We start from the raw sequence: 18,931 nt of genomic DNA, 5'->3' as shown, positions 1-18,931 counted from the left end.
AATATGAAAAATGACATTGGGATCATTAGTGCAAGGTGATGAAAATTAACTGAGATTAGCAGACATGTTAAAAGAATTACCATTAAAGTGTAAAATATGCATGCTATTTTATATTAGTGCATCTTAAAGTCATTATACAAGGAATGCATAACTTTTGATTATTTTTAAAAGCACAAATTATACAGCATGTTACCTGCATCTAGCAACTGAGAACAGATCAGCAATTTCAATAATTCAAGGAAGTTTCATATTGTACAGATCTAAACATACTACAAAAGTAATAATTTGTCAATACATACACACTCCCTTAGGAATTCTTCCGTAATACTCTCTTCTAAAAGCTGTTCAACAATATGTAGAGCTTTTCTCTCAAACACAATCTTCTTTCTCACAGCTGCTTCTAGTTCTGCCTTCCTAAAATTAAAAAATATATATTTAAAATTTTAAAGTTATTCTATTTTGTTTTATCACAGTCAACTCTCTATATTTTAAATACAATACTAACATAATATTTTGCTACTTAAATTAAGTGTGTATTTTTTAATGCTGTTACTTTGATTCACGACTTTTCAATGTCTGCAATAAAAGGATTATTTGATTTCTAGGTCACAGAGCACAAGGAAGAACTTAGAAACTCCTACAAAAAGACAATAAGGTGAAATCTTTCTGCAAGTTAGAGTTTATGCTCTCTCAGTCACTCCTGCATGTATATAAAAAGGGAGGTTTTTCGTCTGAAAATAGAAGAGATTAGAAGTACAAAAAAGATTAGAGAGGAAAAGAACTTCAGCTGTTTTAACTTGAGAGTAAAATTTATGTTAAATCTCAAAAGTTAAGTTTGATAGGACAGAACCATATCTGCAAAGAAGTATTTATTTACTTTTGTTTTAAACTCTTATTAAATAACTAAATTGATATGACTGTGTGGTTTAGGAAAACAATCTTCCTATGAGGGCTGGTCTTTGTCCTGGCACCAGTGGGACTCTTGTCAGCCTTCGCTGGCCCCTACACATCATGCAACATAAAAGCGGAGGCTATCTGAACAGACAATGGCCCTAGGATAGTGGTTTTCAATTCTAGCTTCACGTTAGGATCACTGGAGATTTTTTTTAAAAAGATACTATGCTCAGGTCCCATTTAATTGTATGCTAATTAAATCAGAATCTCTGAAGATGGGGCCTGGTTATTAGTTTTCTTAAAAGTGCTCCAGACAATCTTAGTGTGCAACTGGGCTGAGAGTCACTGCCATAGGACCAAAGATACCAACAATCTTGCTGACTTATTGCTCCTTTCCTACACTGGTTTCTACTTGTCTACCAGAACTATCTTTGCTGGCCTCCTGGACCTTGACTTGACTCACATATCTGAACCTAGAAAGTACTGGCCTTTTCTCTCTACCTTCATTGACTCTAAGACTTTTGACTCTAATTCCCTGCCTGGAGCAATGTTTTATAAAAGCAATTTGGAAGACTGACAAAGGATCACCAACCACTTCTTTTGCCAAATACAGACATTCAAACAAGAAGAAATTTGCAATACCTGTTCTCCTAACACTTTATAAAGGCCATTCTTACATCAGAGAATAAAAGAAACACAGATTAAAAGGTAGTTCTTTATATTGAATGTATTTAGTTTTCTGAACATTATTTTCTTTATTTTTCTCATTTTGCTGCCTACCAATAAAAGCTATGTCATATGCTAAGATCAGTATACAACCTGCATTAAGGAATTGCTGACTCAAGCTGTTAAGTACCTCAACATGCAATAAAAGTCACACTCACTCTTTATTGACAGATACTTAGAGTGTTTCTTTGTCACACTGCTGCCCTCTGTTCCAAATGATGACAAGGAATGTCGTAAACAGTAGCGGTTCTCAAACTTTCTGGTCTCAGCACTCTATACTTGTAAAGCTAAAATGTTTTCTTATGTGGATGAAATTTGTTGATATTTACCATATTCAGATTAAAAGTGAGAAGATTTTAAAGCATTTATTAATTCATATAATAATAACATACCTGTTAATATTATTTTTAAATGAAAAATTTAGTGAGAAGAGTGGAATTGTTTTATATTTTCGCCAAGTTCCTTAATTTCTGGCTTAATGCTATTCAGCTGGATGAAATGTTAAAAGTATTTTTCAGTTGGAATAGGTTTGTAAATGATCACTCACTCCACAACTATTTGGTTACCTCCATGGATTTTTAATTGCTTCATCATCCTGGGTAATCTGCTCAAAATATATTTCAGTTTACTTACATTTCTCACATTGTAGTCCTCAGAATAAAATATATCTCCTTGGGTTTGTGGTCACATCAGTATTGAGAAGAACTGAAAATTACCATCATTATCAATATTACTTAAACTTTAGTTTTGCAATTATTTCCTAAAGCCAAGTCAGTAGTATCATGCTGCTCCACAGGGAAATACTCTTCAAACAGACCACAAATCTATCCAATCTCTCCATTTCCAGATGATCAGCATCGCTGACATCTTAAAACTTTTTAAACCTAAATTCTAGCACTTTATTACTTAAAGGTTTCTCATTTGCACTCAGAAAATCTGAATTTCTCACCAAGGCCTACCAGATACTATATAAATGGAATCCTGCCTGTCTCTCTATAAACTTTTCCTATGCGTCTTTCTTCCCTTGCTCAGAAAGCTGCCTATCATCATGAGCATCTCTCCTTCGACTAGGTTTTTCTTACCTTGGGGGCTTCACACATACTGCCACCTTTCTGTCCAGAGGTCTCTCCTCACAACTCTTTGGTTAATGACTACTTTGTCTTCAGAAGTCAGCTCACTTTTTACTTCCCCAGAATCACAATTTGTAATTATGCATTTACTTATGATAATTTAACTGGTATTTCTTTGTTCCACTGCACAGGAACTGTCAGTTCAGTTCAAAACCATACTGTCAGGGCCGAATACAGCTCTGGCATATCTTACACTCTACATAATTTTTGAAGAAATGAATAAATTAAGGCCAGAGCCAATACTTAATAAAAGAATAAATCACAGAAATATGTATTTTAATCATCCTAATAAACTGCTATTTAAAAAACCTTTTGTGACGATAAATCTTGCCTGCTTTAGAGAAACCAAGAGAGAGTAGACAACTTTTTGTTGAAAATACAGACATGAGGTAAACAAAGAAGAGAAAAGGTTTCCTGGAGATTCTGACATATAAAGCAATTAAAGGAGTATATCTGAATAGGTAGAAAAGGAGTACCTAGTTAATTCAGGAATGTTTAGTCCCATAGACACCTGTGGGGAAAATTGCGTATTTCCAGAATCTCTTGCCTGGCTTTAGTGCATCTTCCTGCAATGGGTGTTTCCAAGCGGTGGAGAGTAGTTCATCTCCATATCAATAGGTAATTACTAGGCAAGCTGGGCTTACCTGGACAGGAGAGGTTGGGTGAAGGGTTCTTCCTCAGCCTGGTCATAAGAGACACGGGGCAGCAGAAGTGAACGACTACTCGTAAGAAATAAACTTTATTTCTCTCTTTGATTGATTTTTGGTTTCAAAGGTATTTGTCCAGAATTTTTCCCCTGGAGTTACAACATCTTTCTACAAGTACTCCTCCCTTCACCAGTAATCTAAAAGTGTCTAATTTGGTTTTCTTAAAGCCTGGAGGAAGGATGTAACAGTCCATATAAGAATTTATAATGCTTCCCAGATTGTCTACTTCTCTCTCATAATTTTCTTTAAGGTAGCATCCATTACTATTTTTGAAAGTGGTTCAATTAATGAGCTAAACAGCTAAATGCATGCAGTTGTTCAAGTAGTTCTCATACCTTTTATAAGCATCTTCTTGTTTCAAGGCACTTGTCTGTGTAGTATCTACAATTAAAGACAGAAAATAAGGTCAGGTCTACATAACATACTAGGTTAGAGGACACTAGGTTACAGGGCAGATTCCTGCAAAAAACTGCAGACCACCTTTTCTTCTTTGCCACACATTTCATTTCCAATCCTGTAAATCAAATGAAACAAGTTGAGAATCCAGTTTATTTCTGTAAATTAATTATTTCCTAATTTTTCTTGGTTAAAATGTAACCTCTTTGGGGACTGAATTTTGTCCTGTGTCATAATGCATTGCTAAGCACTCCTGCAAATCTGAGATCTGGCACTTCTGGGGGCAGCCTCTCCCAGTCCCCCAAATGTTCGCTCCCGGGGAAAGAAAGCCGATCCCTCAGGGAATCGGGACACCCCCAGAAGCAGTACGTCTCGCAGGAGGGCCAGCGCTGGGTTCCAGGCCAGCTGTACGCCGCCTGACGGCGCTGTCCTAGCTGACCCCACTCTGGCGACCCCAGCGCTAGGCTCCCAGCTCCCTACTGCCCGTTTCCTCGGAGGCAGCCCCGGGGGGAAATCTTGGGAAGCGGGTGTAAAGAGGCGGCGGTCTGGCCGGCGCGGGGCGGCGATGGGAAGCTCTCGGCCTTCCCTGTTCTGGAGACTTGCACCTCCGGCGTGGCCTTTCGGGAGCGCCCAGCGCGCCTTAGGCTGGAACTCTGTCCGGGTTTTCTCAGGGCCCAAATGCGGGAAGGGCCCTCCCTCCTACCTGCGGCATTTCGGGAGGCGCGGGGGGCCCGGGCCCTGCGGCGCGGGGAGCCGGGCCCGTCAGCCATGGGCAGCGCAGTTCGCGTCAGACGGGCCCTGGCGCCTCCCCCGAGGCTCCGCCCTCCCTCGCGCACGCGGGGCGGGCCCAGCCGGGGCGGGGCGAGGCCGGAGCGCGGCCTGCGCCACTCGAGCGGCGGACGAGGCCGCTGAGAGGGGCTAGCGGCCTGCGGGTAAGTGGGCGCAGGTAGGGGCCGGTGCGGCGGGGCTACGCGGCGGGCGGTGAGCCGGGGAGGGCCCACCGCTGCGGTGGACTAGGCACGCGAGGTGGTGGGGCCCGAACACCAAGGCTAGCAGGAATGGGGGGAATGGCTTCCCTGGGATGCGGTCCGCACGCACTGCGGGGCTGGGGCCGAGCCTTCCCGCCAGAGAAACGACGGCCGCAGGAACCCTGCGGTGTTTCCCCGAGCACCGCCGGTCGCCTCGCCTCGGTGGGATGTAGTGACTACACCGCCAGGATTAGTCTGGGGAGTGCATCTCATAGAAACGTCCAAGTCACACTTGGGCTGGAGGGTATCTAAACGTTCCCCTCTCTGGGTGAATTGTGTGGACTCCAGTTTTTCTCAAGTGGGAAATTAAAAAATAAAAAATTATAATGATTAGCACTGATTTCGTACCCATCTTTTGGAAATTGTTTCAGAAAAGACATTCTTCGCCTTTTTAAAGCTCTTTCTATAGTCCATATTTGCACTCCTCTTGGCAGTGGTCTAGAGGATCTTTTTTTTCCAAGTGTATTTCAGAACTATGCTCCTGGAAAATTAAAAAGATTTAAGTTTGGTTTGCTTTAATAGGTTTTTATTTTCTTAGGCTAACATACTTAAGTAAAAACATTTCAACTTTGAAACATTTTCTCTCTTGTATTTACTAGTAATTTATCAGAATGAAACATAATACTTAAATTAATAACACAGATAGTTAACAGTGCTTTTTATATTAGTACATTTCAGCATCAAAACCAAGAAAAATAGGAGGAATGGCTGTGGAAGAACTTCAATCCATAATAAAGAGATGTGTAAGTAATTTTTTGTGTTTTTTTTTCCTTTTAGTAAATACCTTTCAAAATATGAGAAGGGCACAGATAATTTTTAATTACATTTGCAGTAATTCAGATTGTTTATCTCCTTTAGTACTTTTTTTTGACCTATGAATAAATAGCATGAGGGCAGGAAGGCAGATTGAATTGTTTCACCAAGTGACATACTTGTCTTAATAATCTTTTAAGTTTTTAATACTGATCTTTATCACAGATTTATTTGGCACAGTGGATTTCAAGGTCATTCATTAAAGTATTTACTAGGCTAATCCTAATTTTCATACGTATGCTTATGTGCAATTTATCTGGAATTTAAACTTTTTTTTCAGAAAGATAAAATAAATCAAGTAGTTTTGAATTTTTATTTGCCAAAGCATGTTTATTTGTTGTTTGTTTTTGCCAGCAAATCCTAGAAGAGCAAGACTTTAAAGAAGAAGATTTTGGCCTATTTCAGTTAGCAGGTCAAAGATGCATAGATGAAGGGCACATAGACCAGCTATTAGAAATTACTCAAAATGAAAAGAATAAAGTAAGTACTATCTTTATAGGTACTTTTCAGTCTTTACTAGGAAGAGAATAGCCATGTGATGCTATTATTCACCCATTCATTTACTCATCAAACATTTAAGAATCAAATTGAATTTTCATAGGAAACTCTAAAACAAAAAAGGAATAGAACTATTCCGGTATTTACACTCTGGTGGAAGAGAAGAATATAAACAACTAGCAATGAAGTGGGAGAATAAATTAAATAAGAGCTATAGTTGAAGTGTAAGTAAAATCTTTACAAGAGTAGGGATTTTGGTTTATGGATCAAAACTGGCATTTGGATCATTAATTTACATTGAGAAATATGAGTATGAGGCAGGCTAGATAATTGTTTTTGGTTATCAGCACATTCTCTCCCTCTAGCCAGATGTATATGGAAAACCAAATGTTAAGTAAGAAGATATTTTGGGTGCATAGAATCAGAACAGCGGGGAGAGCTGGGTCCTTTATTGGCCTATATCATCCAGGTAAAATTATCTGAGAAATCGTTCTCCACAATGGGAAAAGATCTTTTTGGGATCAGGAACAACTTTTTCCTGAACACAGTGTTGCCACAAATGGCAAATTTTGTGTCTTTGATCTCTCCTATACACAGAAAGACCATATTCTCTCCAGAAACACACTCTTTCTTCATTTACAGTACTATTTATTTATAGAGAAGTTTTCTTTGTTAATATCAATCGCACTCTAGTCGTGTTGGCCTGTGATTATATCCAGGGCACCTCGATTTTATTTGGAGGATTCCTAAAATTTTTTAATCACACAATGTTGTAGAATCTCTTAGTTCAGAGAGTCAATACTTTTTTTTTTTTTTTTTTACAGGTTCCTTCGCTCATTTTATATATATGTACAATTTATACATTTGCATATATGTACAAATTTATATATACACAATTTATACATTATCTTGGTGCTGGGATACAATAGCAAATAAAGCAGGCAAAAATTACTGCCATTCTGGAGCTCCCCTGGAATGTTCCTCCCCTTCCTTTTCCTTTTTTTTTTTTTTTTTGAGAGGGCATCTCTCATATTTATTGATCAAATGGTTGTTAACAACAATAAAATTCAGTATAGGGGGGTCAACGCTCAATGTACAATCATTAATCCATCTCAAGCCTAATTCTCGTCAGTCTCCAATCTTCTGAAGCATAACGAACAAGTTCTTACATGGTGAACGAATTCTTACATAGTGAATAAATTCTTACATGGTGAACAGTACAAGGGCATTCATCACAGAAACTTTCGGTTTTGGTCATGCATTATGACCTATAAACAATCAGGTCAAATATGAATATTCTTTTGATTTTTGTACTTGATTTATATGTTGATCCCACATTTCTCCTATTATTATTATTATTTTTATTTTTAATAAAACGCTGAAGTGGTAGGTAGATGCAAGATAATGGTAGAAAACATAGTTTAGTGCTGTAAGAAGGCAAATGTAGATGATCAGATGATCAGGTGTGTGCCTATGGACTAAGTATTAATCCAGGCTAGACAAGGGCAGCAAGACATCCACGGATGCAGAAGATTTCTCTCAAAGCAGGGGGGGTGAGGTTCTGAGCCTCACCTCTGTTGATCCCCAAATTCTCACCTGATGGCCCCCCTGCGACTGTGCCTGTCTTAGGTTGTTCCTCCCTTGAGGAATCTTACCCGTCTCTGGCTAACCAGTCATCTTCCGGGGCCATGAGTCAATACTTTTTTAATTTAAAAAGTTTTTTTGGAAAAATAAGGACGCATTATTTAATACATTTGTTTTTGAGGCGTTTATGCTACCATTGTGCCCCAAATGAAGTAAATTTAATATTTTCTTTAACTCCTTCATTTTTCCCAGTTGTGTTCTTAGAGAATAATCTTTGACAGTTCCTTACTTTAGCTAATAATAATAAAATTAATAATAGCTAATATTTGCTATTTGCTATATGCCAAGTGTTGTCTTAAGTGCTTTATAATCTGTTAACTCATTTAGCCACTCAAGAATCCCACAAGCTACTACTATTAAATTCATTTTGAAAATAAGGAAACAGTCACTGAAAGATAAAGTGACATGCCCAAAAGTATCTCAACTTTAATGTGATATCCAGGATTCGGGTCTGTGCAGCCTGTTTTCAGAGCTCTTACCCACTCTGCTCTGTGTCAAGCTAGCACTGTGTGGCATTTGGAAGGAAGTTTTAGAGTAGAACTGAGGGGACTGATTGTGGAGGTGAGAGAGTGATGTGTCAAAGATGATGGGGTTTCTAGCCTCTCAGAGGGTAATGTGTATATCCTGAACAGAAAAAAGGCAACCTCAGAAGAGGAGGGCTTCCTGAAAGAGGGTGAGTAAGTTTACTTTGGAAGTGTTGAGTTTAAGATGCAGCAGGCAATTGAAAAGTGTTGTTTGGAGCTCAGTAGAGAGATAGGAGATTAAGATATGGTTAGGTGATAATGATTCTGTAGCATGTTACTATGCTAATGGACAGTGACTGTAATGGGGTATGTGGTGGGGACTTGATAATAGGGGGAGTCAGTAACCATAATGTTCAAGTAATTGTACATTAACAATACCAAAAAAAGAAAAAAAGATATGTTTAGGTGCATCACCATTAGAGATTAGGTTATTGGGGTATTTTGAAGCACTGTGTGGCTTAGTCTTACGAGCTTGAAAATCACCTTTGTAATATATGGTCTGCTAAATTCAGAGGGTCAGATGTTGATAACACAGTATTTAAAACTTATTGTAACTTAATTTTCCTGCCAGGTGACACAGTGAAGATTGATTAAGATTTATTATTAATCTGCTTTGTATAAAATGGTTTTTTTGAAAAAGCCATATGAATAGTTTGTCTTAAGATACTATAGTACAGAGCACTATTATTTTGGAGCAACCCTTCCCTCCTCAATGATGATCAAAAATGTCTCCAGACATTGCTATATGTCCCCTTGTAGGTAAGGAACAAAATTGCCCCTATTAAAAACCACTGGTATAGCAGGAAAAGCACAGGCTTTGGAGCCGGACCGACTTACATGCAAATCCTGGCTGTGCCACATTTTAGTTGTTGGACGCTGGGCATATCAGCAGTCTCTAAAGTTTGACATTCTCATCTGTTGGGGATAATAATGTTGCCCTGTAGGGTTGTTAGCATTAAATTAAACAAGGTGTAGCCTATGGTTAGTACTATTTATTGCCCTTCCTCGTAACTATTCACTGTTTACATAGTGACTGGATACTTTACAACTGAGATTACATTTGTAAAATATTTTATCAAGAATATTTTTTTTCAGTTTGAATAGCAAAATCTTACTCAAATTTGGAATTTTTAAAAATAATTATTCTGAGTAGAAGTTAACCTGTGGGAAGGGAAAGAAGTGCTTAGTTGGAAAAGTAGAGTCTCAGAAAAACTAGTTAACTTTTAAAAAGCAATTATAAGCTTATTTAATAAATGGTGGAATAAATATTTAGTATTTGAAAAAGCTAATAATACCCTCATAACATTCCTGATTTGTAAAGACCTAAATATTAAGTAAAGCCATACATGAAAAAAAGAAAACAGAACAGAATATCAAATTTGGAAGGAAGATAACTTTTATCCTTAAAAGTAATAGACATCATTAAACTGTATTTATGGAACACCTACTTTATAGGCCCTTTTCTAGATGCTGGGAATAGATACAGCAATGCACAAAACTAGACTGTCCAGCTGATAAATAAGCAAAGATGTAAACAGTATTTCCTCTTAAATGGATGATATATTCACATACCCTAACATTCCATTGTTAGCTGTGTAGAATTCGTTAAGTCATTACATCTTTACACGTTGCTGTTTAAGAGCCTTGAATGTGCTTCCCACTTACCTATGTCTGCCAAACTTCTCTGTTTCCCTAATAAGTCTTAGCTGTTCTGTAAGTCTCTTTTGCCTTTCCCTCGTGGAAGTGACTATTCTTCTATGCTTATTACTCTATAAGTCAGGGATTGTGAAGGGGGTATTACACCTGTTTATCTTCTTCCTAGATTTGTTTTTCTATGAATGATCTTAGAATATAAACTCTCCGAAGATAGAGATACTATCTAATGTGTTCCTTGCTTTATTTCTAGCACCTAGAATATTCTAGGGACCTGACATATACGATCAATAGATATGATTAATTAAAGTAGAAAGCAGGTCAAAGAAGTGGGGTATATTGTTGATAGCTTTGAAAATCATTGGTTTTATAACGAATGTGAATCACTAGTTACAAGCCTTTACTTCTGTGGATAGGCATTCTGAAATGTCTCTGAAAGTAGAAGCAACTTGTATGAAGGAGAGAAAATGTAGTGGCACCCCCTCTTTTACATAAGTTACACGATTATGATTACAAATTCTTCAAGGAACTTTAAAAGTCTCGTGAGCAATGGCTGGATTTCTTTATGAATCAGGAGCAAAATTATCCATGAAAACTAACTTCTTGCTCATATTAAGCAAATTAACTCTTGTTGGACATAGAACTATTTAAATCCTGGGAAAGACCAACTAACCTGATTAAAGTAAAGGCCCATTCATTTCCTCAGTGAAACTATTAAAAACTATTTTAAAATACTGATACCTGTTAGCATCCAACCCTAGGAAGTGAAGGTGAGATGTAGGCCTCAATTTGTCCTATGTCAGGAAATTCTAGCCTCCTGCAAATTAAGAAAACTCACTGTGAGAGTCCTGTAGATTTGGTATACTCTGAAATGTTTTTATAGGTCATCATTAAGAATATGGGCTGGAATCTTGTTGGTCCTGTTGTTCGATGCCTTTTATGGAATGGTAAGGAAGATGAAAAAAGGAAATATTTTCTGATGCTTGATTTATTGGTAAAGGTAAGTTAACAAAACTAGGCTCTCTTTTTCACAATATACAGTAGTATTATATGATTCCTTTTAATATTTAGTGCTTGTTTTTGGTGAGAGAGCTTTTAGTTCATGAAAATACAGGAGGGAACTCTTTTGAGAAAAGATCCAGTCTTATTGATTGGATGGACAAGTCCATTTCAGTTTTCCCAAATTACCTAGATATAAGAATTACCTACCCTCATCTTAGACCCACTGATTCAGAATCTCCAAGAAGAGACCAGAGCAGCTCCATTTTTAACAAGTAGCTTATTGTGTAGATGTGGAATTCAAAGTTTAGAGGTGATTCAGAGCCTTGGTGATCTTTTGGCAACATTGGAACTAGAATCAAATCTCCATGCTCTTTTCTCTGTGGTATATTCCCTAAAAGAGTATTATTAAAAACCTAGAATGCAAGTGTTCACATTGGAAATAGAAATAGAAAGTAGATTAGTTGTGTCTGACAGCCTTAGAAAAAGACTCTTAGTGAAAGGTTAATAGAGTTATAAGTCAGATACCATGGTTGAGAAAGATAAATCAAAGAAAAAGGACATAAGAAACTACTCAGAGATTAGTGCAAATAAACACAAATATAAAAAAACTCCATCTAAATATTAGTTATTAACTAAGAGATTTTAAAAAAAACAAGGCAAGTGAGAAGATATGGCCAGTTAGAAGACAATGCAAAGTTTTATCTGTTCAGGAAGGACAGAAGAGACTACTCCTCTAGATAATATCCTAGTAGTGTGAGATAAAAGGTCCCATCTCCTGGGGGCCCTGGGAAACTCCAGTGGTCTTCAGTGTAGACAGGCAAAGCTCAAAGGAAACCTCAGCTCTGGTGATCAGGCCCTCCCTTTCCCAATTTCTCAAAACTTTTCCTTTAGCCAGGAATTCAAGTCTTTAAAATGTGGTTGTCCATTAAAAGACGCTTTGACTTCTTGCTTTTTAGTTTTACAGTGGTTTGACAATTATGGATTGATTCTGTGATTTGCTAGTGTTTTTTTAAAATAATTATTTATTTTTACTCGAATGGTGGTATACTATACACACTGCTCTGCCCTTCATTTTTTTCACTTAACCAAATAAGTTGAAGACGTTATTCCATTTTGATATGTAATAAAGCTACTTGCTTCTTTTTAATGGGTGAAAAATATTCCGTGGTATATTCTGTCAGTGTGTCATGATTTATTTATCTAGTCCTTTTAGATCTTATATCTGATAAATCAAATTGGATATTCATAGGTCCAGGATTTATTCCATGATCTACATCAGGGATGAGAAGATGCCCAGAATCACTACCCATATTTACCTTTTTTCTCAGACTCTTAAGTACTGCAGAAGTCAGTACTGTACAGGCCAAGCCTTCAATCTCAGAGAACTAAGCGGGAAGGCCAAGACCCCTCCCTACCTCCTCTCAACTTGCTTCTGCTAGTGTATTTTTTAATAAATTACATGAGGTGTTTTACTGTTAAGCAAAAATAATATATTTTCTCAGTATATGCCGCCTTTTAAAAATAGTAATCATGTGGCTTTAAATACAGCTTGTATTAAACAGGTTCAATTGTGAATATTTTTATAGTTATGTAATCCAAAGGAATTATTGTTGGGTTTGCTTGAACTGATTGAAGAGCCCTCTGGAAAACAGATATCACAAATTATTCTTCTTTTACTTCAGCCATTACAAACAGGTAATGAGTATTTTGACATTTAAGTGTTTCTTGTTTTATCTGTGTAAGTGCCTTGATATTACTGAAAATGTCAACATGATAGTGAAGTAAAATTTCTGATTGACTATTGAGTATGCTGCTTCAACTAGTAATAGAAATGCCAATTTGAATCCTGCTCTTCATAGAAAGATGACAATACCTGACACAGAGTGGATACCCAGTAAATACTTTGTTGGATGTCATGCTGTTTCAGGTGCTATATTACTTTTTTATCTAACCTATCTGCAATTTATACCTAGAATTTTCTCTGTAATCATATTCAAAGATTGCGTCTGTGGTGTCTGCACTATTCAGTCTGACAGCATTGTGGTAGTTAAGAACCATGTCAGGCAGAGTATTGCTTAGTCTCTGCTTTGGGAAGTTGGGTTTGGGAATAGCAAGGTACTGCTGAAGAATGAAATAAGTGCGGAGAGAAAAGCCTCCATGGCTGAGCGCAGTACCAGTATTGGTAAGTAGTGGACCTCGGCAACCAAGGCAGGCAGTATTTGTCTGTGGGAAGAGACTGCTTTTTCATTTTATGACCTACACATAACTCAGTATGATAGAAGGACTCAGAATCAGAAGTTAAATTTGCTTTAAATTGGAATGCCCAGCAGCTTCATACCATTTGAAATATTCAAAGTCTTTTGGGAAGGAAAATCTAGTAATAATATCCCCTGTTTTTATAGTACCTTATAATTTATAAGACACTTTCTCTTACTATATACTTATAGCAACCAAAATATATGGAAAAGGTGTTTCCAACTTAAGTATGTATCCTATTTAAACATACCTAAACAAATCTTCATGGCATCTGTTGTAAGGTGCCATGACTGTAAGATGCTCCATTATTTTATGCACCGGTAAGAAGGAAGAAAACACTGCCAATTAAGCTATGATATTTCATCCTGATTTCAGAGTTGTTAAAATATGAAAAAGAAATGTGTGCTATAATTCTGCATGTACTGGACTTCTTGTCCCATGTTTAGCATACTTGATGAGCAGCCTCCAGAAACATCTTGGTCTCTGTTTCAGTGATTCAGAAACTTCATAACAACAAGGCATATTCAGTTGGATTAGCCTTGTCCACCCTTTGGAGTCAGCTATCCCTCCTCCCTGTTCCATACTCAAAAGAACAAATACAAACAGATGACTATGGCCTTTGTCAGTGTTGCAAGGCCTTAATAGAGTTCACTAAGCCTTTTGTGGAAGAAGTCATTGACAACAAAGAAAACTCACTGGAAAATGAAAAGTTAAAGGACGAGTTACTGAAATTGTAAGTATATTTTTAAGAATATTTCACGTAAGTAATTGATAGTTTAGTGATATTTATTTTTGTACAATGGAAATATAAACCTACTTTCACATTTTGAATGTTAGAAGAATTGGGTGTGGGCTTTAGTTGATAATGGGCATTTAATGAGGCATTGATACTTTTAAAAATTAAAAATCAAAACCTTTTTTTAAAAAGAGGGAATTGACAGTTGGAATGCAACAGGGAAACAAACTAATAATACTGGAAGTGAAATTTGAATAGAACATAAAGTGAGGTTGTAGAAGAAAGTTGACATTGCTGTCATTCAGGAGACTCTAGAGAGGAAACTTAATGAAGGTGAATTTAATCTACATAAATGAGGAAATCTGTTGTAATGAAAAGAACCAAAATGTCCCAGAGAAAGTGATGCTGGCCAAAAATACCCAAAAAATTTCACATGCAAGATATTGGAAATTTTTTTAATGATATTGAAAGTGTAAAGGATAACATGTTGTAAACTCATACACACTTAGAAAAGAAGTATACCATTTTGCCAAGGCTAAAAAAAAAAGATGCTCACCCCCTATTTTAAATGATATGAAAAGAAGACAAGTACTATTCACACTACTTTATGAGTTTTTTACAAAGAAATAAGATACTTTAATCCTCAGTGTTTCTAATATTTTAAATTGTGTATGAAATACATGTATTTTTCCTTTCTTAAAAAAAGAAAAATGAGAATGTCGTGGTGGAGGAAAAGGTTGAATGCATCATTTCCAGACAGCACGATAATCTCTTGGATAACTTAGAAACTATTGAATTTACAAATGACTTCAGTATTTTTCCTGTAGACCACTAAAATAAATGGGAGAAATGTGTTCAAAATATCAACCACACTATAAAATGTGAGAATAAATTTAATCAGAAATATGAGAATCTTTGTGAAGAAAACTTCAGGATGTAACTTATAGATTAAAAAAAAGACTTAAAAAGGGAGGGATAAAATATTCCTAGAAACAAAGACTACAAATACATTATTCTTCCCAGTTAATCTATAAATTTAATGTAATTCCAATCAAAATATCACTGTTCTGAAAATGTTTTTTGTTTTATTTCTGCTTTTGGTGATGGAAAGAGGGATTTGTAGAAACTTTAGTAAATAAATTATAAACTTCATCTTGAAAATTATATGCATACAAACAACAAAAAATTTGAAAGCCAAAATACATTGTTTTAGTTTACATTCTTCTGTGAATTGCCTTTACTTACACTAAGTGAATAAATAAAAGTGTGGGAAATACATTGTAGCTCAAAGAATCTAAGCTTTCTGTGGGGGAATTGTGTTTTTACTTTCTCTTTGAAAGAGCAGAGGCAGCACCAGGCAGCTGAATATCCAGCTTGACTGCACAGACGGTAGTAGAGGGCCCAGTCGCAGTCACTCCACAGGTGCTGTTCAGTACGGCTGTCAAGCACTTGACAGATGGCTAGTGCAAATTAAGATACACTCTAAGTGTAAAATGTTCCCTGGATTTTGAAGATTTGTTATTAAAAAAATACTAGCATACCTTAATTTTTAGACTGATAACATGTTGAAACAATATTTCAGATATCTTGGGTTCATGAGACAAATTATTAAAATTAATCTCTTTTTTCTTACTACTTTTTTAATGTGACTACTAAAATTTTTTAAGTTGTGTTTGGGGCTTGCATTGTATTAGTATCGGACAGTGCTGGGCTAGGTTATTGAATTACGGGGGCCAGTAATTTTATTTAAAAAATTTTGGAGACTGAAACTACTGTCAGCTTTCTCTTCTGTCAGGTTAAGACATTAAAAACGGTTAACATTTGAAAAATCCATTATTTCATGAAAAAAAAAGATACTTTAAAGAAATAGGAAAGACTTAATCACAGGATAAAGTTTGGTTTTCTAAATAAAACAAATATAGCTTTATGAAAAAAATTACTACATTGTTCCAATTTTTCTCTGCACTAACAAAAAGTACATCACAGACTAGTACCTGTCCCCAAACACTCAGTATCCATTGGTACAGTATAGACACGGAAGTTAATCTCAGCACATTGAATCTGGCAGGGTGTTCTCATGCTCTCCCCATTAATAGTAAGTATCTTACATCACTTTTACAGGCCATTGAGTTATTAGTGCTTATGTTATTTTACATGTAAAATTAATTTAGATATGTTTACAGAACTAGGTATTTTATACTTAGGAAGTGCTATATTCATAGTTACCCATTTCTTATACTTCAGTTGTTTCAAAAGCTTGAAATGTCCTCTGCTGACAGCACAATTCCTTGAACAGTCTGGAGAAAGTGGAAATGATCCTTTAAGGTGTTTTGCATCTGAAATAATAGTAAGTACAGCTAATTTAATCTGCTATAATCTAAAATATTATCCTGCTATATTCTCATGTGCTGCACATGGGTATGTAAATTGATATATTTACTAATAAAGCAATATGTATTTTTTGTAGAACGCAGATAAAAAGATGGAAAATAAACAGCACTAATTTCATTACTCAAATACAAATAATATTAAACCTTCCAGACATCTTTCTACTTTTATAACAAATATTTGTTAGATAGATTTCCAAAGATCTATCATTATATATACTCTTTTGTAATGTACTTTATTTCTCTTAGCATATTATGAATATTTTCCCATTAGCTTAATAGTATTCCATGGCAGGGACTTAGCATAATACATTTAACCTGGGCCATGTAGTTCAGCACTTCGATTTTTTTCTAATTATTCATTATTGTAAAATAATTACAACTTTCTTTTTTTTTTTAAGTAAGTCTGTGATGAATGTCCTTTTACCCAAATCTTTACATATTCTTTGTTTCATTGAAATAAATTCCTACAAGTGGAGTTTCTGTGCCAAAGAATTATCTTCACTTTAAGGCTAAATATTTTCAAAATAACTCCAGAACTAAGTAAATTCTGTTTTAAAATCAATTTAACTTTATACATCAAGGGTATTTTTAAATTTGCTGGGATTCTGTGTGAGGGAAGTAATCTGAAATATAGAAAAACATGATAGTCGTCAATTTCAATTTAGAGCAGTCAGTGTGGCTGTGGGTTTTCTTCAGCTGTGTTCAGCTGCACCAATGCAGTTGCAGCATAGGAGGGAAGTTGAGTTTAATTAGATCAGGATTTTGAGAATTGTGTGAGTCCTTCAAAGCAAGGGAGGGGCAAGGGCATTGAGGATGTATGCGAAGTTAGGACACAGTCAATGTGAGAGACTGCAGAGACGATGGGATCACTAGATTGTAGTTCCTGATGTGGCTGACAAGTTGTTGGAGTTAGGTTATTAAAGAGTGAGCCCCAAAGATAGGAGGAGGTTAAAGAATAGGATACTTGAAATAATGTTGTGGAAAGGTTACAGTTACTAATAAAAATGTCTGAGGTACGACCGTGGGATTGAGTGTTCTAAGTAGAGGGTGGAGGCTAAGATCACTGGACTAGACAAAGTGGAGTACCTGAGATTCCACAGTATTAGAGGATCTTCAGATGTACATTTGAGTCACACAGATTTTAAGAGTAATGTCAGAAAGCCAATTTTGGAGTGACCTTGAGGTCTGTTAATGACTGCATCAAGGGGGTAGACTTATAAGGGGTTTACATAAAATGAGTTTCAGAGAGGAGCAGGGAGAATGGTCTCGAAGCAGCAAGGTGAACAGGTGTTTTACTTACAGGCTCTGAGACAGTGCATACAGGAGAAAAACCCCTTGAGAGGGTTGTAGAGAAAACAGTTGTTTTCACAAGAAAACCAGATTTCATTTAGAGCAAAAGAGATAAGAGACCATTTAGAGAAGAATGGATTTTGCTGACTATGAGTTCCACAGGTCACAATTGAAGGATGTTTAAAGTTTGAGGAGGGGTGTAGGAGAAGGGGTTAAAGGAGAAGGAGCCAGAACTTTAGAAGAACTAGATTCTGAGAATGAGAGACGATTTGGTGGTCGATATAAATAGGGATATGTAGTTTAATGGGGTTAATACTGGTGGTCAAGATAGTAGTGAAGAGGCTGTGAGTGATGAAGAAGGAGGGAAGAGAAGGGGTTTTCTCGGAAGCAGCCTGGAATCTCTTCGTTGTTGCCAGTGATAGAGTATACTATAATCCCCTAGATGCAGTATAAATACCACCACATATGATATATATGAACCCTGTTCTGAGTAGATAGCTATAAAATCCTTTATGGTTAGAGGATTTTAAGCCTGGGAATGATACAATTAAACTGTGTTTTGGATTCATCACTTTAATGGAGGATGACTTTAACTAAGATAAGTAGGGAGACCAGTTTAGTATCTTTGGAAGTTAAGTAAGAATGATGGAAGCCTGAGTATGGATCAAGAAAAAAGGGCAAAATAAAAAATTTTACATTAGGTAAAATTGGCAAATTTGGTCATTGATTGGATTTATAAGAATAGTAATTTTATTACGGAATTTTTAAAGCATTCAGAAGTGTAGACACTGTGCTGCAGTTTCCTCAATAAAACAGGTAGAATAATACCTAACTCCTAGGGCTGTTTCAAAGATAAACAAGTATTTGTAAAATGTTTAGAACAGAGCCTGGCACATGCAAAGTACTATGTAAGTAAAACACATTTCCAAGGTCCCCAGCACCATGGAGCAGAGTTTCTTGGGCCAGGGGAAGGAAGGGGGAAAAAAAAGAGAGAACAATATATCATACCCTCATACACCCATCACTCAGCTTTAACAATTATCAGTGGTAGACATTCTTTCAATCTTGTTTTATCTATCCTCCCTCTTTTTACTGTAGTATTTTATAGTGAGTACTAGACATATTTCATCAATAAGTTTCTAGGTATGCTTCTCTAATAATTAATAAGGACTTTTAAAAAACAACCATAATGCCATTATGACACCTCACAAGGTAATAGTAATTCTTAGTATATATATCTTATA

At 36.3% G+C, this 18,931-nt stretch overlaps 2 protein-coding genes across 10 annotated transcripts in view; one reads left to right on the top strand and one right to left on the bottom strand.

The window, feature by feature from the left end:
- Positions 1 to 4,674, bottom strand: part of RPAP2 (RNA polymerase II associated protein 2) — a 109,181-nt gene extending 104,507 nt beyond the window's left edge. For all 5 annotated transcript variants that reach the window (XR_012130236.1, XM_073234274.1, XM_017666488.3 and 2 more), the window contains exons 1-3: positions 4,557 to 4,674; positions 3,793 to 3,838; positions 300 to 414 (exon numbers count right to left, since the gene is read on the bottom strand). Coding sequence is in view for 4 of the 5 variants with exons in the window: in XM_073234274.1 (XP_073090375.1) it covers positions 300 to 414; positions 3,793 to 3,838; positions 4,557 to 4,623 (228 nt within the window). In the remaining variant the exon portion in view is untranslated. The remainder of the gene's footprint in view (positions 1 to 299; positions 415 to 3,792; positions 3,839 to 4,556) is intronic.
- GLMN (glomulin, FKBP associated protein) overlaps positions 4,652 to 18,931 on the top strand; it is a 40,954-nt gene continuing 26,674 nt past the window's right edge. For 3 of the 5 annotated variants that reach the window (XM_036997958.2, XM_036997957.2, XM_036997959.2), the window contains exons 1-7: positions 4,652 to 4,785; positions 5,550 to 5,624; positions 6,049 to 6,174; positions 10,897 to 11,013; positions 12,602 to 12,710; positions 13,764 to 14,004; positions 16,252 to 16,354. In XM_036997958.2, the coding sequence (XP_036853853.1) occupies positions 5,586 to 5,624; positions 6,049 to 6,174; positions 10,897 to 11,013; positions 12,602 to 12,710; positions 13,764 to 14,004; positions 16,252 to 16,354 (735 nt within the window). In that variant the 5' untranslated portion in view covers positions 4,652 to 4,785; positions 5,550 to 5,585. The remainder of the gene's footprint in view (positions 4,786 to 5,549; positions 5,625 to 6,048; positions 6,175 to 10,896; positions 11,014 to 12,601; positions 12,711 to 13,763; positions 14,005 to 16,251; positions 16,355 to 18,931) is intronic. The other 2 variants (XM_073234276.1, XM_073234275.1) reach the window with 2 other exon arrangements.

The sequence above is a fragment of the Manis javanica genome, chromosome 4 (genome assembly GCF_040802235.1).
Source record: "Manis javanica isolate MJ-LG chromosome 4, MJ_LKY, whole genome shotgun sequence".
Taxonomy (NCBI): Eukaryota; Metazoa; Chordata; class Mammalia; order Pholidota; family Manidae; genus Manis; species Manis javanica.
This window is presented reverse-complemented; position numbering and strand designations above follow the sequence as displayed.